The 22,151-nt window shown below is 56.7% G+C and overlaps 2 protein-coding genes across 5 annotated transcripts; one reads left to right on the top strand and one right to left on the bottom strand.

Moving 5' to 3' along the window:
• Positions 1-825: 825 nt before the first annotated feature.
• On the bottom strand, positions 826-13,254 carry LOC104559130 (cryptochrome-2). Of its 4 annotated transcripts, none has more exons than XM_062013512.1 (13): positions 12,979-13,254; positions 12,015-12,202; positions 10,129-10,561; positions 9,279-9,395; positions 7,985-8,095; positions 7,132-7,279; positions 6,453-6,593; positions 5,301-5,471; positions 4,991-5,131; positions 4,107-4,258; positions 3,480-3,577; positions 2,866-2,976; positions 826-1,558 (listed from the first exon to the last, which is right to left on the bottom strand). In XM_062013512.1, the coding sequence occupies exons 3-13, from the start codon at positions 10,539-10,541 to the stop codon at positions 1,470-1,472; spliced, it is 1,692 nt and encodes a 563-aa protein (XP_061869496.1). In that variant the 5' UTR covers positions 10,542-10,561; positions 12,015-12,202; positions 12,979-13,254; the 3' UTR covers positions 826-1,469. The 4 variants fall into 4 exon arrangements, with proteins under 4 accessions (XP_061869496.1, XP_061869495.1, XP_061869498.1 ...); XM_062013511.1 differs by having other exon boundaries at positions 10,129-10,558; XM_062013513.1 differs by having other exon boundaries at positions 1,473-2,364; positions 10,129-10,558.
• Positions 13,255-14,473: 1,219 nt separating this feature from the next.
• On the top strand, positions 14,474-17,392 carry UBE2T (ubiquitin conjugating enzyme E2 T). The gene is made up of 6 exons (XM_010199313.2): positions 14,474-14,764; positions 15,103-15,172; positions 15,639-15,744; positions 16,290-16,388; positions 16,835-16,918; positions 17,162-17,392. Exons 1-6 carry the CDS (start codon positions 14,656-14,658, stop codon positions 17,276-17,278), a joined length of 585 nt encoding a protein of 194 aa, XP_010197615.1. The 5' UTR covers positions 14,474-14,655; the 3' UTR covers positions 17,279-17,392.
• Positions 17,393-22,151: the final 4,759 nt, after the last annotated feature.

Here is a 22,151-nt window from a genome sequence, read left to right as displayed (position 1 = left end):
CGTCACTTCCGCCGCAGCGCTGAGCGGCCAATCCGCAGCCAGCTCCCGGAGGAGGAAGTTGGGCTCGCGGCGCCGCCTAGCGGCCGGCGGCGGCGGCGCGAGTGGTGCAACGGAGAGCGGCGGCTGCGCTTCCGCCGGCCGCCGGAAGTAGCTGGCGGAGGGGAGGGACGCGCTTCCGGCCGCGCCGGAAACGGGCCCGTTAGAGGCGGGAAACGGGCGGGTGCGAGGCCGGGAGCGGCCCCGGCGGCGGCTCCAAACGGGCCGTGGTGCGGCCGGGGAGGGACCAAGCGGCGGCCACGAGTGGCGGAGCTCGAGGCCGGAAACGGGCGGCCGAGGCTGGAGCGGCCCTTGAGAGGCCGGAAGCGGCTGAGGCTGCAAAGAGCCCGTTGGGGGCTGGAAATTGCCCCTCCCAAGGCTCAGTGAGCGGTTTATGACCAAAAGTGGCCGGTGAGAGGCTCAAAGTGGCCAGTGTAAGGCCAGAAGTGGCCAGTGAGAGGCTGGAGCTGGTGTGTGTGGGGCAGTGAGAGGCTGGAGCTGGTGTGTGTGGGGCAGAGGGAGGCTGGAGCTGGTGTGTGTGGGGCAGTGAGAGGCTGGGGCTGGTGTGTGGGCCAGTGAGAGGCTGGAGCTGGTGTGTGTGGGGCAGTGAGAGGCTGGAGCTGGTGTGTGAGGGGCTGGAGCTGGTGTGTGTGGGGCAAAGGGAGGCTGGCTGTCAGAGCAGGTGGCTGCACACACCAGAGCATTGCCATGGTAGGACTCTTTATTACTTTTGAAGCCCCAGGGGGCAGCTATAGGGCCTAAAACCCCATTTCAGTCCCCCCACCCCCAGCACAACCCCCCAGAACTGACTAACCCAGCCCTGTGACCTCATGGCTTCACTGGAAGGGGGGATTTCAACACATGGGACAGGACAGAAACAAGCTCTCCCCTCCAGCAGCAGAGGAATGAGCTGAGGAGCAGAGCTGTGGGGAAGAGACCTGCACTCAGCCCGCTCAGGAGCCATTTGGCATCGCTGCCCTGCACACACAGGAAGCTCCACCCAGGGGCAGCAATCAAACAGGGCTGAGGTTGGTGCCCTGCTGTGGGAAGGGTCAGAGCCCAGGGGGAGCTGCACCCTGCTAAAGGGGCACAGACTGGTGAAGGGGATGAGTTTACCCTTTGCATTTCCCCTGTGGGTCTGTGAGTGCTGCATCCTGCCTGGGCTGGCTCACACCAAGGGCTCTGAGCAACAGGGGAGCATCCAGAGCTCCCAGACCCAGGCAGCTCTTGAATGGAGCTGTCAGCTGCAACCAACGGCTCCTGAGCCACTCCCAGAGACAATTCCCTTCCCACCAGCTGCATTTACACATTCAGACACAAGGTTTCCCTTGGAGGCCACAGCAGGGTGCAGTCTGTGCCATGCAGCTGGCCTCTGCCTCTCCCCTTGTGCCCCTCTTCAGTTCCCAGCAGTGAATCCCTGTCAGGACCTTGGGTTACTCCATCACTTTGGCCACTTTGCCTTTGGAAACGTCCTCAGAGTGGCCACGTTTGACCTTTGTTTCCATGGGATCATCTGTATCATCTACAGCACAAAGGGAAGAGGAATTAAAAGCTTGTAAACCCGCCCCTGAACTCAGTGGGACGGCCCCCAGTGCTGGGACGGCCTCCAGGGGCGGGACAGGAGCCACAGGGGCGGGACGGGAGCCACAGGGGCAGGACGGGAGCCACAGGGGCAGGACGGGAGCCACAGGGGCGGGACGGGAGCCACAGGGGCGGGACGGGAGCCACAGGGGCGGGACGGGAGCCACAGGGGCGGGACGGGAGCCACAGGGGCGGGACGGGAGCCACAGGGGCGGGACAGGAGCCACAGGGGCGGGACGGGAAATGCTGCTGTTGACAGGCAGCAAGGAGCAGGCTGAGAACAGGGGACTGTGCTGCTCAGGCTTTGGTTTCCCACAGCTCCCAAGAGCAATCACAACATTTCCTGCTCTGTGCCACAGGGCTTGAGGGAGAACTGTCAGCAGCCACTGGAGACACCTGTGAGGAAGCAGGGCACAAGCTCCTGGCCACATGAATGTGCAAAGGATGGGGAACAGGGAATCCCTTGTGACCACAGCAGCTGAGGCAGGAGGAGTGAAGGGGCCTCTCAGCTGCTGTGAGGTGAGCTCCTGTTCATACACACAGTGGAACACACTCAGATGCAAAAGCTTTGCTTCCTTTTCCTTCCTGCAGGTTCCCTCTGAGGCCAAGAGCTCATCGCAGGGCCTGGGATTTCACTCTGAAGGGCACAAGTGCCATATATTCTCTGGTCTATGTGACTGGAGATGTCTCCTTCCTTCAGGTTCTCTCAGAGCCTGAGTGTTCCAGCCTCACCTGGGAACTCCCACTCTGGGATTTAGGAAACAAGGTCAAAAGGTAAATGAAAACAAAAGCCCCTGAGAGCTGAGCTCTAAGAGATTTACCTTGGAATCTCTGAGCATTCCTGCAGTGGGCAGGGCAGATGGTGGTAAGGAGGACAAGCAACAGTGTGTGGGCGGAGCTGTAGGGATTTGTGGCCTGTGGAGACGACCCTTGCAAAGCCAGGGGCTGGGGAGGGAGTCTGTGCAGAGCTGGGCAAGCTCTGGGTTTGGGAAGCAGGGGTGAGCAGGCTCCCACCCTGCACCAACAGCCAGAGGGAAGGGACACTCCCCAATCCCTGCTTTCCTGTTCTAACAGTAACTAGAAGAGCTGTGTGTGGTGTTGGTCATGAAAAGAGTCCTGGAAATCAACACCCAACCAACCCCCAGATCAACAACCCAACCCCCAAATCAACACCCAACCAACCCCAACCCCCAAATCAACCCAAACCTGACCCCTGAGGCTGGTGACAGTCTCTGCAGCAGCTCTCACCTCGTGTGAGCTGAGCTGTTCTCTGCTGCTCCTCTCTGACCTGTTTCATCAGCTGCAGGTTGTGATCACTGACTTCCTTGTGGTTCACCATGGGGAAGGGGTAATCCTGACCTGGCACAACATGGAGACAGGGAGCTTTAAAAGACTAATTGAGGGTGATTGGCTGCATTTGCACCAGGGCAAATGTTTGCAGCTTTTCTTCACATCAATGGCATCTAAGAGAGACGTGACCAAACTCTTCAGAGGGTGCTGTTTCTCCCTACCAAGAGTCAGAACCCCCACTTACACAGAGGAGACTGCATGAGACTTCAAAGATGGAGCATAAGGTGTTCAGACACCAAAGACAGCCAAGAACCAGAGACAGATGAATGCAAAGGCAACAACTTTGAGTGATCCAGCAGTTTCAGGACATTAAGTCAAGGCAAAAGTGTTTGCTCTGCAATCAGACTCCAGTGAAAAGCTTCAAAGGAGAATTGCCAGAAGGCAGGCTGCTGGAGCAGTCTGTTTGCAGAAGGTGACCTGTGTTGGCAGCACAACCCCTCTCTCTCACACATGGCATCATTGAGCACAGTTGGCAGCAGCAGTATCTTTAGCAAGGGACCCAAATTAATTACCTATGATACACCCTGCTTGCTTCTGCTCCTCCTCAGATGCTGTCCAGGGCTCGTAGATGTACTTTGGAGGAAAGTTCTTTAGTATAGGCAAATATTTCCTACAGAACAGGAATAAACCAGGGTTTTATAATCCTGCAGACAAATAATGATGCATTCAAGAGAAGTGTTCAGCCAACCTGCACCTCATTCATTCTTGGTGAGTGTGTTGATGCTACAATCCCTGGGGAAGTTCTGATTCATCTGGCACTAAATGCTCCATAGGGTGATGCTTCCAAAAGTGACCTTTACAGCACACAACTGGACTCAACTGACTCAAACATCACTCCAGTTTTGCCTTCATCTAAAATACTTTGGGTTTGAACATTTTCACTGACATTTCAACCTAAACTTCATAGAATTGTTTGGTTGGAAAAGACCTTTGAGCTGATGGAGCCCAACCCCTCCCCTCTCACTGCCAAGCCCACGGGGTGTCTCTGCTTCTCTGTGCCTCACTTTCCTTACGTGCCCAATAAAGCCCTGTTCCCCTGAGGTGTGTGTTTCAAACAGACTGAAGTCATCAGCTCCTGCTGTAGGGGGAGCTGGGGAAGCTGCAGGGGAGCTGGGGGGCTGTGGCACACGTTGTCCTACCGGATGTACTTCCCCTCGGGGTCCGTGCGCTTCCCAAAGCGGACGGGGCAGAAGATCCTCGTGTACTGGTGGAAGAAGGCACTGGCTGACAGCCACATCCAGTTCCCTGCATTGATGCTGTAGTCAGCATCTAAAAGCATCTCTTCAAACACCTGCACTCCAGGGATGGAAAGAGAGAGAAATACTCATGAGATGGTTCAGTTCCTGAAAAATCAGCAAGAGTGGGGGGGGGTGAGGGCTGAGGCTTTGCTGCTACACTCACTGAATCATCGTGGTTGGAACAGACCTTACAGCTGCTGCAGTCCCAGCCTTCCCCTCACCCTGCCCAGCCCACCACTAACCCATGGCCCTCAGCACCTCAGCTCTGTGTCTCTTAAGTATCTCCAGGGATGGGGACTCCCCACCTCCCTGGGCAGCTCAACCCAATGCTTAAGCTTTAATAACACTCTCTCACTGAAAAAAGTTCTTCCTCAGCTCCAATCCCAACCTTCCCTGGGGCAACTTGAGCCCTTTTCCTCTTGTCCACAGCACCATGCTGGTCTGGGCTGTCCTTCTCACAGGGCACAGAGAGATGGCTCTCCAGCAAGACAGAAGAAAGAGCAACCTGATGCCCAAAGGTCTGGCTTTGAAGCCTGCAGCAGACTGAGCAGGTCTCCAACAGCCTCATCATCCAGAACTCATCAGGCTTTGAGGATGGGAACGAGTACCCCCTGCTGCACCCAGCACAGCAAAGCTCACACTCAGCAAGACACCAGATGTCATGGAGCAGGAGGTTTGTAGCAAGGCTTGGGAAGGCAGCCCTGCTCTGCACTGCCAGGCTCATGTTTTGCAGGGCTGTCTCTAGGGCAGATACAAGAGAGAAAAGCCAAAAGGCAGAAGTGCACCTTCATGCCCTCCTCCCAGCTGATCCAGAGGTCCCCCCGTGTGAGGAAGCAGGCGACGGCGTGGCGGGCGAGGTGATGGATCCAGCCCTCCTGCTGCAGCTGGGTCATGATGGCATCGATCCAGGGGAAGCCCGTCTGTGCCTGCAGCAGGAAACAAAGCTCAGCCCTCCCCTAGAAAGCTTCAGTACAATTCTCTCCTCTTTCCACGCTGCTGTCAGCCCTCCCCTCAACCAGCCAGCAGGGCCCAGCCCCAGGGCCACAGCAAGTGTCCAAAGTGAAAGGCAGAAGCTGTGCTGATGCATCTCGTTACCGTTTTCCATTTGTGGAGCTTCTCTGCATCCTCATACCAAGGGATCTGCAGGCAGATGGGGTTCCCCACCATCCTGGTGAAGTTGGGTGTTGCTGAGGCCACTGTATAGAAGAACTCCCTCCACAGGAGCTGCCCTTGGAGTGACACTGGGGGCAGAGAGTGGTGCTTGGCCTGCAAAACGCATGAAGTGAGAGGTTCATTTCCTACTGTGGCCCCACTTCTTGTGTGAACTGTCAGGCCCATGAAATAAAGATCCTTCTAATTAGACTTCAGGCACTTTACCCTGAAAGGCAAAGAAACCAGAGATCTGAAGCAATGCTCTGCCCAAGAGCAAAGCTGAGCCCTGTTCCACCTCAGTGTTACCTCAAACATTCTCTATTTGCCTCCCAAGCTGGGAGCTTTTTAACCCAGATGTGTGTTTATTAACCTGTAAATGAAAGTATCACTAAAACATCATTATTCATGAACATCTCCATAGAAATAAAACAATATGATCAGCACATTCATGAATTCAGGTGGTTCAGGCATGTCTCAAGAGATGCTCAGGGGCAGCAGCTTGGGGGAAGGAAGGGACTTGCTTTTCCTGCCTTGGTTTCAACTACTTTTTCTGAAGAATCAAACAAGTTTCCAGAAGCTGCTTTTGGCTCATGCCACACTTAGAACTTGTCTCAGATGAAAACAGATGGTTTCTAAAAGCAAAACTGCTTGAACATGCTGAAATGATCAAAAAAAAACCCCTTCACTTGAACACCAGGCAAAAGTCTTGAACTCCTTGGATTTCAGGAGGGTTTTCCTGGGCTTTCATTTCTCCCTGTTTATTGTATCTGACAGAAGCACAGCATGGTGGGGCTGGAAGGGACCTTTAGAGATCATCCAGACCAACCTCCTGCCAAAGCAAGGTCCCACCTAGATCAGGTCCCACAGGAATGTGTCCAGGTGGGGGTTTTGAAGCCCTCTAGAGAAGGAGCCTCCACTGTGAACATTCCCAGGTGCATATAAAGCCTCTTCACAGACGTCACAGCACCCTCTGAGAAGACATCAGCATCGTTTAAGTCTCTACCAAGCTGATCCAGGTGTGAAATCCTAACCTCCCACCCACCCAGACATGTGACAGTGCTGGATTTACTTCACTGGGACCAATCATTTTCTTACCTGAGCATAAATGTTTGACAGCCTGTAGAAGAAGGTGCGAACTGACAGACAGCCCACGCTGAAATAGGGGCTCAGGCCCGTGGTGCTTGGAAGCAGGGAATTTGGGATTGTTTTTGGTTTAGTAAAATGTGCCACCCAGCCCTAAAAATGCAAAGAGAAATCCAGGCTCAGGCAGTAGCAGGTGACAAGTGTCCAGCTGACAAAAGAAGGGAAAACTCTTGGCAACTGGCTTTTGCATCAGAGGCCTGTTTGATGTGATGCAGAGAAAATACTCCCACAAATCACACCACCAAGGCAGCAAAAGCTCGAGACCAGGCTGCCACCCTCTCCCAAGAGCTCCAAACACACAGATCTCTCTCCTCCAAGCACCTCCAACATCAAGGCCACGTCTCAGCTGTGGGTGCTGGGAAACTCTGCTCTTGCCAGAGAGCTGTGAGTGATGTTGTAACACAGGGAACAGCTCCCTCGGTCCAACAGCAGTACAAGGAAGATCTTTTCCACTTTATGGCTTAGCTGCCAAGAGCTGAGCCCCAGCAGGGAAAAACCTCAGCTAGAGCTGGAACAAGACTCCATGGCTGAGCAGCTTCTCAACATCCAGATACAACCAGACATAAAAGGAGGAGGCAAACCTCAGCCCACTCAGAGCCACCAGCACCTCCCATGTAAAATCAAGGCTGACCTGGTCAGTCAAGTGTTGCTCCAGGCGCTGCAGCCCTTCAGTCTCTCCTCCTTTCCAAGGAGAGAGACTCTCCAGGGGGATGTTCAAATCCACAGGGAGAGGCACCCTGTAACACTCAGCCAGGCCCAGGTCAGGGGGCCTACATCTCCTAATGTGAAAGAGAGGCCTCATCAAAGAGGGAACCAGAGCCTGGAGATGGAGGAAGACCCCTGCCATTGCCTCTGTCACAGCACAGACCCAGTGCAGGAGACCAAAACCATAACCAGAAACCTCAGGCTGCCCTCTCCTGCAATTGCTGCAGGTAATTCTGGCCTGAAGAGGAACAGCTCCACCAAATTACAGTGCCCAGAGCAGTCAGCTGCAGCCCCCACAGCTCAGACACCCCTCTCACATCCCATCTGCTATGTGAGACTCAGAGGCACCTCCTCTCCAGCTTCCCCCAGCTGTCTCATCCACCCCTGGGAGGGAGCTAAGAGCTTCCTCAGACTCATTATTATTATCATCATTATAGGACACTGGTGCTGCCTCCAAAGGCTGCTCCAGCTCCTGTGCCTCAGGTGAGAGGTCACTCTGGAAGAGGTTTCACAGGGAAGAAGGCAGATCAGCTCCCTGGGCCACCTCCCTAGCTGCTCCTCCTTAACAAAGGTGGAGGCTCCCCAGGCCCATGCCTCTGAGCAGCCCTCCACATCTCTTCTGTAGCCTCTGACTTCCCTGTGAGGCTGGAAAAGCACCAGGGCATGGGGTTTCCCCCCTGTAAAACACAGAAGAGGAGGTTCAGAGAGTGTTAGTGGCATGCAGACTTCTCAAAACCCATGAATGAACTCAAGAGACCAATAGAGATCTTTCTACTTACCTGGAAAAACTGAGCTCAGCTCTGTTGCAGACACCTAGAGCAGGGGCCAGTGCAGCTCTCAGAGCCCTGGCACAACAGAGGGCTGCTGGGAAGCATGTGAACCATTTATCTCTCATCATCATTAATTTGCAAAGTGCAAAGACATTGATTAGTGACAAAAAAAAAAGAGGAAAAACACAGTGCAAGAAAAAAATAATATAGGAACTGATCTATCCCTGTAAGGACATGGATCTTTTAATGGGACTGAGGACAAGAGTCAGGCAGTGACTGACAGGATTCCCCCAAGGTGAGGAGAAGTAAGTCTGGGTTATCTGCAGTCCCATCCTCAGTGGCGAGCTCTGTCCTACCCCAGCCTTTCCCCACTTTGGGTCAGGATCACTAACCTTCCCCCACACAGAGCTAAACATAAGGCATCCTTGACTCTGAGCTGCTTCTCAAGTCCTGGGAGACGTGAACTCAGTCCCCCCTTCCCATACAGCAGAGGGGAGGGGAAAAGAGATTTAAAGCCAGAAGGGAACAGCATGATCATCTCACCAAACTTCCTCCATAAAACAAACAATAGTGTTTCATCCAGTTCCTGCCTGAATTTTGATTTCAGAGGAATCTCTCACTGCCAGAGAGACACTGAGGGGCTGAGGGAATAGGGGTGTTCAGCCTGCAGCAGAGGAGGCTGAGGGGAGACAGGAGCACTCTCTGACACTCCCTGCCAGGAGGCTGCAGGGAGCTGGGGGTCAGGCTCTGCTCCCCAGCAATGGATGACAGGATAAGAGGCAATGGGCTGCAGTTGCCCCAGGGAAGGTTGAGATTGGAGCTGAGGCAGAACTGTTTCCCTGACAGGGTTGTCAGCCCCTGTGCCAGGCTGCCCAGTGAGCTGGGGGAGTGCCCAGCCCTGGAGGGATCCTAAAGCTGAGGTGCTGAAGGACATGGTTTAGTGATGAGCTTGGCAGAGTGAGAGGAGCAGTTGGACTCGATGAGTTTCAAGGGCTCTTCCAACCTCACCATTCTGTGGATCTAGAACACACCTTTGAGGAAGAGCCCTGCCATTCCTCTGGTAAACTTTCACATATCTTGAAATTCTTCTCGATGTGCCTTGCAAAAGCTGAAGTCTTTGGCCCACGTCAGCCTCCACCTGCTCTCCCCTCCCCACAGCAGTCACTTCCCCTGCACACACAGTCAGGAACCCTCCAGGCACAGAAGCAACACAGAGTAAGATCCATCTGGTTTGGCATTTGGGCCTGGCTGTTCTTTAGGGCAGATAAAAAGGAGCTGCAATCTCCTGCTGGCTGGTACTTACTGGAAGTCTTCAGCTGTGAGGTTTCGAACAGGCACCTCGGGGTCACCGAGCAGAGACAGGATGTGAAGGAACTTCTTGTATGTTAGTGGGGGACTTCCACCATTCAGCTCCAAAATCCTAAATAACACCAGGCCAGTTTTCAGCAGAATATAAACCAAAAGGGAAGCTGGAGCTGCAGGGGTTAGGAGACCTACTCTGGGAGGTCCTGCTCTGTTACTGATTACCCCTCTAGCATTATTGATTTCAGTTCTCTTCAGTCATCCAGACACAGCTTGGATCCAAGTGCATCCAGACATCAGGGGAAGTCTCCAAAGGTCCCTTCCAACCCCCACCATTCTGTCATTCTATGAAAGGTAAAAATCTGACACACAGAAAGGTATCTGTGTAAAAGTCCTAGTGAACAGGTTACACAATTTCTTCCACTCTGTTTAAAAGAAGTAACTAACCCAAGGGTCTGAGTGAATTCAAGTGGCCAAAAGGGAAAAATGAACCACATCTTTATGCTGACCTCCCAGCCTAATGTCCCAACAGCCCTGCAAATCCCTGCTGGTACTCCCAGCACAAAAATTCTCCAGCAAACAGTGCCACATTCATCTCAGAGAGTCCCTTTCTCCCCAAAAGGAACACACCAGGACTCAGAATCAGAGAATGGTGGGGGATTGAAGGGACCTGTAGGGATCATCTAGTCCAACCTCCCTGCTAAAGCAGTTCCCACCTAGATCAGGTCCCACAGGAACGTGTCCAGGTGGCTTTTGAAGATCAAAATCCTTGGCCTTTTCCCCCTGATGCCTTCAAACCCTCAAATCAACCTCCTGGAACCCCCTCACTGGTGTTTGGGGCAATCACGTACCGTTTGGTGTCGTACAGACTGTGGCCCACCAGGGAAAGCACCTCAAAGCCCAGCTCCTCCCCCAGGCGCCGGATGTTGCTCTCCATCTCCTTGTAAAAGGGTTCCATCTCTGCATCCAGAGTCACTTGTGTGATGTTCCACTTCTGGATGTGAGCTTTCAGGACAGGCTCATACTCTCCTTGAAGAACCAGTAAGCAAGAGCCCAGCTGACACAAGCTTTTCTGGAGATCCTGCAGGGACTGGAGCAGGAAATGCCAGCGCAGGGCCCCGATGTGCATCACTGATGTCACAAACTCTCTGTCCAGGATGTAGACAGGGTAGAGGATCTGTGAGGACTCCACTGCAGCCAAGAGAGTTGGGTTGTCATGAAGCCGAAGGCCCTTCCGGAAAAGGTGAACGGTGCGATGGGACATGCTGGCTGTTCCCAGCCCTGCTGAAAGAGGAAGGGCACCCTTGGCTTTTGGGATACATAATCCTGTTAAAGGTCACTTAACATAGAATCCCAGAGTAATGGGTGTTGGAAGGGCCCTCCAGAGCTGCTCCAGCCCCTGCTAAAGCAGGTTCCCCTCACTCAGGGGGCACAGGAACGTGTCCAGGTGGGGTTGGGAACCTCCCGAGAAGGAGCCTCCACACCCTCCCTGGGCAGCCTGGGCCAGGGCTCCCTCACCTCAGCACCAAAGGAGCTTCTCTTTGTGTTTAAGAGGAATTTTGAACTGCTTTGGCAGCGTTTCAGGGCTGAGCAGGAGGGCTGATCTTGGCTCTCATCTGGGCAGCTCAGAGCAGAGTCTGAGTAACTGCCTCACAGAAGCTGCTGCCTGCTCTGTTCACACGGCAGACAAACGAGGAGCATGGCTGCCACCTCGTGTTTGTACCAAACCCTGCAGCACCTTCCCAACTCCCTCTATCCCAGGTAAAAGGGGGGAAGCTCAACACCCACCCCAGAGTGGATAGAGGGACAAGTAAAGAACCAAACAATCATCTTGAATCCAGTCCAGCCCTTCCAGCCAAAGTGTTTCACTCACACCCTCCCAAACAGTTGCAGTAGGTGACTCGGCCTCTTCCTGCTCAACCCACAATCAACAGCTTTACCAGGCTCATAAAAGCTGATCTGACTTGCCCTGATCCCAAAAACACTCACCAGCGTCACTGGAACAAGGCCAGTTGTGCTCCCAGGCACACAGCCCATCACAATGTCCCCAGTAAACAACTCCCCCCAAACTTGATGGTTTGGGCTCTGTGGGGTGCTCTTTGCACCCCAGCTCAGCACAGCCCTGCCCACATCACACCTCCTGAGACAACAGGAAGCACAAGGAGACTCTGCAGCTGCTCCAGAGAGCACTCAGTTGCTGGCAAACCAGGTTTCATCTGGGATGGAGTTAATGTCCTTCCTGGTAGCTGCTCCAGGGCTGTGTTTTGGGTTTACACTGCAGAGTTGATAACAGAGGGATGTTTGGGTGTCACTGAGCAGGGCTGCACAGCATCAGGGCTGTTTCTGCCCCTCACCCTGTCCCACCAGTGAGTGGACTGGGGGCAGTGGGGGAGGATGGGCTGTGCACAAGGAGCTGGGGGGGAACATGGCCAGGAGAGCTGAGCCCAATGAGGCACAGGGCTGTTCCCATTGGAGTCATGCCCAGTATAAACTGGGGGCAGCTGGCACTGTCTTTGCTGTAGGATTTCTCTTGTCAGTCTCCATGAACTGGTGACTTGGGGCCATTCACCCAGCAGGGTTGAGGCAGACTCCCACCACATCTGCATTACACCCACTCCTCAAAAACCCACCAGCACTGGCAGAAAATACACCTTGTACCCAACATATCCCACCCTCTGGGAGAGGTACACCACAGCAGAAAGCAGGGAAAACCTCAAACCAGACAACAGGCCCTTACCTCAAGGGTTATCTGCCTGATGCTCCAAGGTCTTTACACCATCTCACCCCAAAAAGAGGAGGCCACACAAGTGCTGCTGATGGCTCTCCCGCTGATAAGCATTTCTCTCTGCAGGCAGAGATCTGCTGGGGAGGCACCAGCGCTTGTCACAGCGTCACCATCCAAATCCAGCTGTGCTGCTCCTGTCCCTACAAGCATGGGGAGATGAGTGAGCCACCTTTGAACACTCCTAAAGACCATCAGTGTATGCATCGAGGAGGATTCTGCATCAGACAGACTGACTCAGCTCCTGAGGGAGGAGGAGGAGGGCAGGGCAAGATGGAGCAAGATGGGGCACAGAGGGGTGGAGGCCCAGGAGCTGGGAAGGAAATTTTAACAGTTTCATTTCCTTTCCACTGTCCATTTACATCAACTCACTGGCATTGCCCTTGGCTTTGAGCCTGTCTGCTCCAAAGTGACCACAATACCATTATAAAGCTTTAATGCATATGTCAGCCCCTCGGAAAAGGCCGTTCTGCAACTGAAAGTGAAAGTAAACTGCATATTGGGATTTGGTGGGCTCGAGAACCTTATCTGGGATCCACAAATGCCATTTTCCTGCACGGACTTGGTTACATAACCTCAGGCTCCACACCCAGCCAGACCTGAGGCTGCTGTTGATCCAGCACCTCGGTGGTATTTCTCCTGACAGCTCAGGCGACCGGTAAAGTCTCAGCTGTAGCTGAGACTTTCCTTGATACAAGGAAAGGGCATTTTCTTGGCAGGAAAACAGCCACAAAGCCAGCCCCGTGGAAGAGCTGGGCCGGCTCTTAGCCGTACAGCGGCCCGGGGACGGTGCCCGTGTGGGGACGGTGCCCGTGTGGGGACGGTGCCCGTGTGGGGACGGGACGAGGGGAGCGGAGGCGGCCCCCAGCCCGGCCCCACGCCTCCGCCGCGGCTCCCAGCGCCCCCCGCCCGCCTTTACCTCCTTCCCCGTGGGCTGCAGGCGCAGCGGGCCCGGCGCCCGTTCCTCCCGGAGGCCCACAGGGCCCCGTTACACAACGCCGGCCGGGGGAGGAGGGACCGGGCTGGGCTGCCGCGGTTACGCAAGAGCCTCTCTGCCTGAGGACGGGAAGGGAGGGGTTGTGCGGGCCGTCCCCAGCGGGGCTCAGCCCGCTGCCTGCGGGGCTTTAGCGGCGGCTGAGGCCGGGGGGCTGCGGCCGGGGGTCCCGGGGAGGCGGCGGCGGCCGCGGCCCCGCTCCTGAGGGGGTTTGGCTGAGGGGGCGGGGCCTGCGCTCCCGCCTTTCAGCCTCAGCCAATGGCAGCGTCCCTCCGCTTCGAAATCGAAACGGCCGCCTGCGGGTTGGGGGCGGGGCGAGGCTGGCGGGAGCCAATCAGCGCTCGGCTGGCCGGGCTGTGAGGCGGGGCGAGGCTGACGAGAGCCAATCAGCGCTCGGCACTCCGGGCCGTGGGGCGGGGCTGGGCGTCAGGCGTCTCCCCTCGTTGCCAGGCGCCGGGGGGGGGGGGGAAGGTCCCGCCTGAGCCGCTGCCGGTGAGACGGTGATTAGGCCGGGAGGGGTTAATTGGGCCGGGAGGGGTTCATTAGGCCGGGAAGGGTTAATTAAGTCGGGAGAGGTGATTTGGACTGGGAGGGGTGGCCGGTCAGTGTGGGGTTGGGCAGGTGTGTCACTCGTGGCGGGGTTGTGAGGCGCGTGTGGGAGCTCAGGCCGGGGCAGGCCGCTGCCACAGCTGTGAGGGGCAGTTAAGGGGAGAAGGGGCTGATCTCTGTCTGTAATGTGGGTCATTGGGCTGTGGGGCAGGGATGAGACTCCTCCTCCGTGGAGGTGGTCAGCCTGGGGGTGTGGCTGAAGTGAGGGAGGGGGGGAGTCTCTTGGGGTCTGTGTGGGGGTGATTAGGCCCTGGGCAGAGGGGAATGTAACGCTGGTGGTGGGGGGAAGAAGTTAAGCCAGGGAGGGAGTTCCCAGCTGAGTTATGTGGGCCAAGTCTCTCCTGTGGGGCAAGAGTCTTCCTACCCACAGGGCCCAGCAGTGGAGGGGAGGAGGCCCTGCCCTGGAGGGGTCAGGGGTGTTCCTGTGGTAGGGATCAATAGTATCCATCCCTGAGGCAGCTCTGGGGGTCTCTCCTAAGGGATGCCTTGGCATGGGAAGAAGGTCCCTGTCTGCTTGGAGGGACAAGGGGTTGGGATCACAGTCTTGGGAGGGTTGGTGGGACTCATCATGGGGTGGGAGGGCAGGACTGGTTATAAAAATGTCTTCCCTGTTGAGGTGAGGGAGCACTGAAAGGGGCTGCCCAGAGGGGTATGGAGTCTCCTTCTCTGGAGGCATTCCAAACCCACCTGGATGAGTTCCTGTGGCCCTGCTCTGGCAGGGGAGTTGCACTGGATGAGCTTTTGAGGTCCCTTCCAGCCCTTAAGATTCTGTGATTTGTTTCTCCCCCTTCAGCTGGGTGCAAGAGCAGCTCCAGGAGCACCCTCAGCCACTCTGGGACTGGTTATCACATCAGGATAACAACTTGAAACCCAGGTGACTTCCTCATCAAAAAAAACCACCCCAAACCAAAATCCAACTGGTCACTATTAAGAGCTACTTTTGAAGGCCCATTTTGGGAGCAGCTCCATCCAGGCTCTGGGAGTTCCAGCACAATGCAGAGAGCATCGAGGCTGAAGAGGGAGCTCTCCCTCCTGACCACAGAGCCTCCCCCAGGCATCACCTGCTGGCAACATGAGCACCAGCTGGGCAACCTGCGGGCACGTGAGTACCTCAGGGGGACTCTGCTGGAAGGGAGGGCTGCCTGAGGGCCTGCTGCCAGCTGGAGGGCACCTGACAAGTTGGAAGTGGGGGATTTTAGGCACTTTAGAGTGGGTTAGGGGGGTTTCTTGGTGGTGTTTTTTAAACATAGTTTGGCTGATGGCTCAGTGTGCCTCCAGTCTGGGTTGCCATGGGGTGCAACTGGTGCCAGATGATCTGATGAGGGTGTTTTATACCTGGAGCTAAGCAGTGTTAGAGGGACACTGAGTGGTATGTGGAGACCCTCAGGCACATCCAAGTGATTCTGGACTAACACTCATCTTCTCATTTCTCTTTCAAAGAGATTTTAGGAGGTGCAGACACACCATATGAGAAAGGGATCTTCAACCTGGAAATACTTGTTCCTGAAAGGTAAGTGGGCAATGACTTAAGAGTTAAAGAAGCTGGTGTAGTGCTCCTTTAAAAAGAACCAGACTGAAGGAAGATATTTGATGTAATTGCTCCCACTTTGGTCTTTCCTTTAACTTCCCAACAAAAAGCCACAAGAGCATCACAAAATGTGGGGCTAACAAACTAAAAGTGTTATGACAAGGTCTGACCTTACCAGATTGTCCCAAAGCTCTCTGGTCAGGAGCTCCTTCATGAGTAGAAAGCTTCCTATCACGTTTGCCTCTTTGAGGAAAGTTCCCCAGGACACTGGTGGTCAGACACAACTGGAAGCAGCTGAGGCAGAGCACAGCCACCCCCAGAACTGAGAGGGAAGGAGGCTGGTGCTCAGCAAGCAGCTGGGAGGAGGAACTGGTGGCATCCTGTGGGTGATGAAGTGACTGGTGTCCAAATGGAGGAGTAATTCTTTCTTTCCTCTTCTCCCTTAAAGGTACCCCTTTGAGCCCCCAAAGATTCGCTTCCTGACCCCCATCTATCATCCCAACATTGACTCTGCTGGGAGGATTTGCCTGGATGTTCTTAAGTTACCCCCAAAGGTGAGGCAGTGCCATGTGGGACTGGGTAAGTGAGCCTGGAGGGGATAATGAGCTCCTTATCTCTGCCTTGTAAAAGCCTTATTGAATGTCTGTTTGCTACTGATTTATTTACACTGGAGTAAAGGTTTTGAGCTGTGTCTCCTTTGTTTAGAGACTAGAACATGACCCTCTCTGTTCCACCTGAGCTTCCAAGGGCTTTAAGGGTTGGAGTTGAAAGTGGCCATGTGCAAAGGGGCTCCTGATGGCCACCCAGTGCAGAGACACAGAGCAGAGACTGGGGCTGCTGGTTGGGTCTCCCTGGGGAGGCCACAGCTGTGGAGCTGGGAATGGATCTGAGGTTGACTGAGAGCTCACAGAATGGTTTGGGGACCTCCCAGGTGCTTTTCCTCTGGGCAGGTTCCCAGTCCCTGCTCCCCAGGTCTGGTGTGAGCCGTGTGCAGGCCTCAGCCCTGGGCCTGCCTCCATGTGTCAGAACACCCTCAGCCCTGAGGTTTCCCTTGAGATTTCTTTCTCCTTAACTGTTTCTCTCCCCATTTCCTCTGAAGGGTGCATGGAGACCTTCCTTGAGCATCTCCACACTGCTGAGCTCTGTGCAGCTGCTGATGGCTGAGCCCAACCCCGATGACCCTCTCATGGCAGACATAGTACGTGGGGAGGGCTGGGGGCTGGCAAGGGGGCTGAGCTGGGCTGAAGCTGCACTCCCTCTGCAGCACCAGACTGCCACAGCAGGGAACCTGGTCTGGTTTGGGCCTGGGGGTGGGATGGCATTTCCCTGAAGCAGCTTGTGGCAGTTTGGGTACAGTTTGAGTACTACAGCCAAACCTCAGACCCAGCTTCTTGCTGAGAGGTTTGTATCACAGAACCTCAGATGGTAGGTGCTGGAAGGGCCCTGCAGAGCTGCTCCAGCCCCTGCTACAGCAGGTTCCCCTTGCTCAGGGGACACAGGAACGTGTCCAGGTGGGGTTTGGGAATCTCCCAAGAAGGAGCCTCCACACCCTCCCTGGGCAGCCTGGGCCAGGGCTCATTATTATGAATTAGTATTAAATCTCTTTAATGAGCAAGACAGAGATTTCATCCTAATTCCTTTTAGTCCTCAGAGTACAAATACAACAAGCAGCTGTTTGTGCAGAAGGCCAAGGAGTGGACAGCGAGGTTCGCGAGCCAGCTGAGCAGGGTGAGCCCCAGCCCTGCTCCCTCAGCCCCAGCCTCTCTCTGCTCTGGGCAGAATCTGCTCTCTTGCCTCTCCCCTCCTCTCTTTTTGCTTCCCTCTCAAATGTTTCATGTCATTATACCTGGGGGGGGATCATGCCATTCCTTCCAGACCATGTGTTCACTCACACACCACTGCAGGTGTGGGATGTGCTGTGGGGCTGTGAAACCCACTTACAGCCCTCACCTGCCTTTTGTGTTCACTCAGCCTTTGGAAGAGAAAATAAACCAAAAGGAGACAAGTACCTGCAGGGACTCTGCTGTGGAGAAGAGGAAAGGGGGGAGTGTTGGTGAGCAGCACAAGAAGCCTCGGCTGGATTCCTGAGTGGGTTGTGTCTTGGCAGTGGCCTTTGCCTTTGCTGTCCCTGTGCACACGAGCTCAGCTGCACAGCTCTGGCCTTTCCTTCCCCAGGGTGTCTGTGTGTGTGTGTGTGTAAAGTTCTGTTCTATAAGTAAATTCTCAAGTTTTAATTGCTATCTGGTGGTTTGGGGCTGTTCTGCAGGGAAGGGAAGCAGGGCTTCAGCTTTTCCAGCTCTCACAAGTGGAACAGCCCCAGCTATTCGCTCTCCATCTCTCCTGAGGTGCCCAGAGCAGCTGGGCTGTGTCCTCAGGAGGAAAGCCCAGGGGGTACCTGGAGCTCTGGGAGGGGGGGTGGGTGTGGAAGAGAAGCCTGTGAGGATGAGGAGGAAGAAGGACAATTCTTGGTGGCTCACAGAGGGACAGAGCTGTTTAATGTTGTGAGGACAGGGGGCAGATCACAGTGGGAGCAGGTCTGGTGCTTTGCCTCTGTTGTCTGCCAGGAGTTTAACCTGTGTCCCATCTGTGCTCCAAGGAAAATGAGATCACAGGTGGGCTGGAGCAGAGATGGGGCTCGAGGATGGAAGGAGGGTGCTGGATGGTGGCTCTGAGGGCAGTTCCCAGTGCCCTGGGCCTGTCTCTGCTCAGTCAAAGTTGTAATAAAGGCAAAAAGCAAAGAACATGGCGAAGATCTGAAAGGAGAGGAGTGGGGAGCAGATTCAGCCCTGCTGCAGGGCCCCCACACACCCTGCTGCTCCCTGAGAGCACACAGCTTGAATCATGGGGGTTGGAAAAGCCCTTGAAGCTGCTGCAGTCCCAGCCCTGCCCAGCCCAGCACTGACCCACAGCCCTCAGCACCTCAGCCCCACGGCTTTGGGATCCCTCTAGGGCTGGGCACTCCCCCAGCTCCCTGGGCAGCCTGGCACAGGGGCTGACACCCCTCTCAGGGAAACAGTTCTGCCTCAGCTCCAGCCTCAACCTCCTCTGGGGCAACTTGAGGCTGTTTCCTCTTGTCCTGTCACTTGTTACTGGGGAGCAGAGCCCGACCCCAGCTCCCTGCAGCTCCTGGCAGGGGGATCATGAAGAGCCTGGTTCCTGGTGATGGCCACAGTCCCTGGAGGGACCCTGCAGCAGAGAAGCCCCTCTGAGCTCTGTGGGAGCAAACCCTCCCTGGTCCTTCACCCACCCCCTCTGCAGCAGGAGGGGTGTCTGACACCCTCAACCAGCCCTGCTCTACTCCCCCCTCTCTCAGAGCCTGTGCCAGCTGCCCCCGGCCCCGCTCAGCACCTCGATGCCCAGCACAGCCAAGCTGCAAGTCCCAGGGATGGAGATGTACTTCTGCAAGGTCCTGCCAAAGGTGGAGAAGCAGCCCTGGGGTGGGGGGTGGAAAAGAGATGGTGGAGGGGGTACCCTAGCACCTTCCCCCCCCCCACCACAGGGAGCTCAGAGAGACCAGTGCTGGGGGTTCAGGCAGGGCAGGCTCCTGGCCCCCAGCGCAGTGGCAGCGGCTGCTGCTGCCCCATGGCTGGGAGTCAGGGACACAGCAGGGCTGTGTGTGCCCTACCTGCTCGTGGATGTAGCCAGGGCTCCTGTCCTGGCACTGCTGCCAGCCCAGCAGCTGCCCTGCCTGCAGCAGCCCGTGGCGGGCACAGCACGCCTGCGGCCACGGCGTCCCCGGGTGCAGCTCCTGGAAGCGGGAGCCATTCCCAAAGTCTTCTGGCCCTAGAACGCCACAACACGAGAACTGAAACAGAGGGAAACAACATCAGGGGGCTGCCAAAAGGGGGGAGGTGGCACCTGGGGAGGTGATGGAGGGAGGAGAAACAGCCCAGCCCGGTGCTCCATGTCTGGCTGGAGACTGTGAGCCCCTGACCTGGGGTTACCCTCAGCAGGTCCTGTGGGTGCTTCACCCCCCTCCCCAAGCCAGCAGGAGCCTGTTGGCTGCTCACCGTGACCATGAGGGTGTTCCAGGCAGTGGAGAAGACCTCAGCACCCTCATCCCCATGGTAGTTCCTCTGCAGCTCTGACAGGAGAAGCTCAGGCTGGATCTGTGGGATTGGTGCTACCTGTGAGGCCTGGGACAGGCTGAGGGGGCTGCACACCCACCCTGTCCCCCCCTGCCTGGCACCACGCTGCCCACAGCTCCAGCTGCCTTCGAGGGGACGTGGGGACCCATCCATGGATGGCTTTGGGCTTGAGTCAGGGTGATGAAGATGAGGGTGAGGAAGGGCGTCCCCACGCCAGTGCCAGTCCCCCGGAGGATGCAGGGCCACAACCCAGAGCATTGCAGAAGGAAGAGAGGGGCTGCCCACGCCAGGCACAGTGCCAGGGCAGGGGATGGTACCTGGTGCCAGGGAATGGGGCTGGTACCTGTTTCCAGTGCACCAGGAAGAGCACGGCCCCAACGAGCTGAGTGACGAAGACAAGGCTCACAAGGATGAAGAACTGGAAAGCAGTGGGATGGAGTCAGAGCAGCCTGAGCACACAGACAGCTCTTGGCTGCAAGGCAGGAGGGTTAAAAACAAGCACTGTCTGCCAGGGACTGGGGATGACAAAGAAATCAGGGTGTTGGTGCCCAGAAGGGGGTTTCTGTCCCTGCCCACCCCACCATCCTGGGAGTCACAAGGTGGGACTGGAGTGGGGGGACTGACAGGGTCAGCGTGGGGAACACACAGCTTCTGGCTGCTGTGGTGACACCCTGTGTTCCCCAAAACCATCCATCCCCAGGCTCCCTGTACCCCAGGAGCTCTTGCAGCCCACAGGCCCTTCCCACCCTCCGTGCCTCACCAGCAGCAGCAGCGGGCGGCTCCGGCGCAGGGCCCCGCAGCAGCCCAGGAAGCCCAGCAGCGAGAGGGCGATGCCCACGGCCAGCAGCACGTAGGCACCTGCACTCAGCACAGCTCTGGCAGCCACAATGTCCTGCAAACCAGATGGATCCACAGCCACCCAGAGCCCTACACCTGCCAGGCACGTCCCACCAGCCTGTGGGACACACCATGGTCAGGGTCTGCAGGGACCATCCTGGGGCACCCCACAGGGACTGGGGAGGCTCAGACCTCTACTGGGAGGTGTTAACCCACAGCAGCTGAACAGGAGCCAGCAGCGTGCCCAGGGGGGCAAGAAGCAAAGGGCATCCTGGCTGGGATCAGCAGTGGGGTGGCAGCAGGAGCAGGGCAGGGATTGTCCCCTGTGCTGGGCCCTGGGGAGGAGAAGGGGCTGGACCACAAGGGGGCTGGGGAGGGGCTGAGGGAATGGGGGTGTTGAGCCTGGAGAAGAGGAGGCTGAGGGGAGACAGCAGCGCTCTCTGACACTCCCTGCCAGGAGGCTGCAGGGAGCTGGGGGTCCAGGAATAAATGACAGGACAAGAGGAAATCGGCTCAAGTTGCCCCAGGGGAGGTTGAGATTGGAGCTGAGGCAGAACTTTTTCACCCCCCTCCAAGGCCCAGGAGGACTCACAAACACCAGCACGTTGAAGATGAACATCAGGTACTTCATGCAGCTCAGGACCCCCATGGGGACACTGACAGGGGACACGGCAGCGTTTGTCCCTGTGGAGAGAAGAGCAGAGCCCTGGCCACATCCAGCCCCCACCTGTGCTGGGCCTCTCAGCTCCCTTAGGACATGGGGCTGTCCCCCTCCAGCACACAGCCCCCCAGAACCTCCAGAGCACCTCCCACCCGCTGCAATCCCCCCTGCACCCCATAACAGTCCCATGTCCCCTCCAAACCCCTCCAGCACTCACCCCCTGGGGATGGCGGCTGACCAGGCAGCTCCAACCAGACACAGCCCCGGGGTTTAACGCTGGGAAGGCTGGAGAATCCCCCCCTTCCTGGTCAAGCAGCCCCTGAGAAACCCCTTCCAGCAGCAGAGCCATCAATGATTGATGGGGAACAGGATCTGCCATTGTGCCGGGCGGCGCAGGGGAGTCTCCGGCCCCGGCTCTCGTTAGCGGAGGTAATTAAAGCTCTGGGCAGGGAAAGCTGAGCCAGCCCAGACAGGCCAGGGGCGACCTCAGCCATCAATTATTGCTGCAGACATTTGCTGGCTGGGGCTGGCAGCAGCAGGGAAACCCTCAACAGCTTCTGCAGGGATCTGAGTGTGGGGAGGGGTTGCTGGGATGGTGATGGGCACTGGGACAGGGGGACAGCCCCAGGCTGGGCACCCCTCAGGGCAGCACTAGCAGTGTCATGGCACAGAGCAAGTGGGTATCAGAATCTTCCCAGTTTAGATGACACCAGAGACCTGCAGAGCTGCCCCAGCCCCAGCCCCTGCTACAGCAGGTTCCCCTGGCTCAGGGGCATAGGAACGTGTCCAGGTGGGGTTGGAAACCTCCTGAGAAGGAGCCTCCACACCCTCCCTGGGCAGCCTGGGCCAGGGCTCCCTCACCTCAGCACCAAAGGAGCTTCTCCTGGTGTTTAAGGGGCACTTTCTGTGTCCCAGCTGATGTCCATCACCCCTTGTCCTGGCACTGGGCACCACAGAATTAAGTGTCCCCCCATCCTCCTGACACTCACCCTATAAGGACTGAGCAGCATTGCTGAGGTGCCCCTGAGCTCAGGCTTCTCTTCCCCAGGCTGAACAGCCCCAGGGCTGCAGCCTTTCCTCCTCACACACATGTTCCATCTCCTCAGCACCTTGCTGTCCCTGCCCTGGCCTCTCTCCAGCAGTTCCCTGTCTCTCCTGAGCTGGGGAGCCCAGCGCTGGGCACAGGACCGCAGCTGAGGCCCCGCCGCCCCGCGCCCCGCCGCCCCGCTGCCCCGCGCCCCGCGCAGCCTCCAGGGGGCGGCCGAGCGCGGGGCCAGAGCGCCAGGGGCGGGCGGCCGGACCAATGGCGGCGAGCCGGGCGGCGGGCTGGGCCAATGGGAGCGCTCGGGGGCGTGTCCCCGCCCCGCCGCCGGAA

The sequence above is a fragment of the Colius striatus genome, chromosome 22, assembly GCF_028858725.1.
Source record: "Colius striatus isolate bColStr4 chromosome 22, bColStr4.1.hap1, whole genome shotgun sequence".
Lineage (NCBI taxonomy): Eukaryota > Metazoa > Chordata > Aves > Coliiformes > Coliidae > Colius > Colius striatus.
This window is presented reverse-complemented; position numbering and strand designations above follow the sequence as displayed.

Coding starts and splice junctions, on each gene's coding strand:
- LOC104559130 (XM_062013512.1), bottom strand. CDS start 10,541: ATGTCCCATCGCACCGTTCACCTTTTCCGGAAGGGCCTTCGGCTTCAT. Junction 6,594..7,131: donor AGCAACACTTGACTGACCAG/GTCAGCCTTGAT, acceptor TTGCATTTTTAG/GGCTGGGTGGCACATTTTAC. Junction 3,578..4,106: donor CCCGAGGGGAAGTACATCCG/GTAGGACAACGT, acceptor CCTGTTCTGTAG/GAAATATTTGCCTATACTAA.
- UBE2T (XM_010199313.2), top strand. CDS start 14,656: ATGCAGAGAGCATCGAGGCTGAAGAGGGAGCTCTCCCTCCTGACCACA. Junction 16,389..16,834: donor ACCCTCTCATGGCAGACATA/GTACGTGGGGAG, acceptor AATTCCTTTTAG/TCCTCAGAGTACAAATACAA. Junction 16,919..17,161: donor TCGCGAGCCAGCTGAGCAGG/GTGAGCCCCAGC, acceptor GTGTTCACTCAG/CCTTTGGAAGAGAAAATAAA.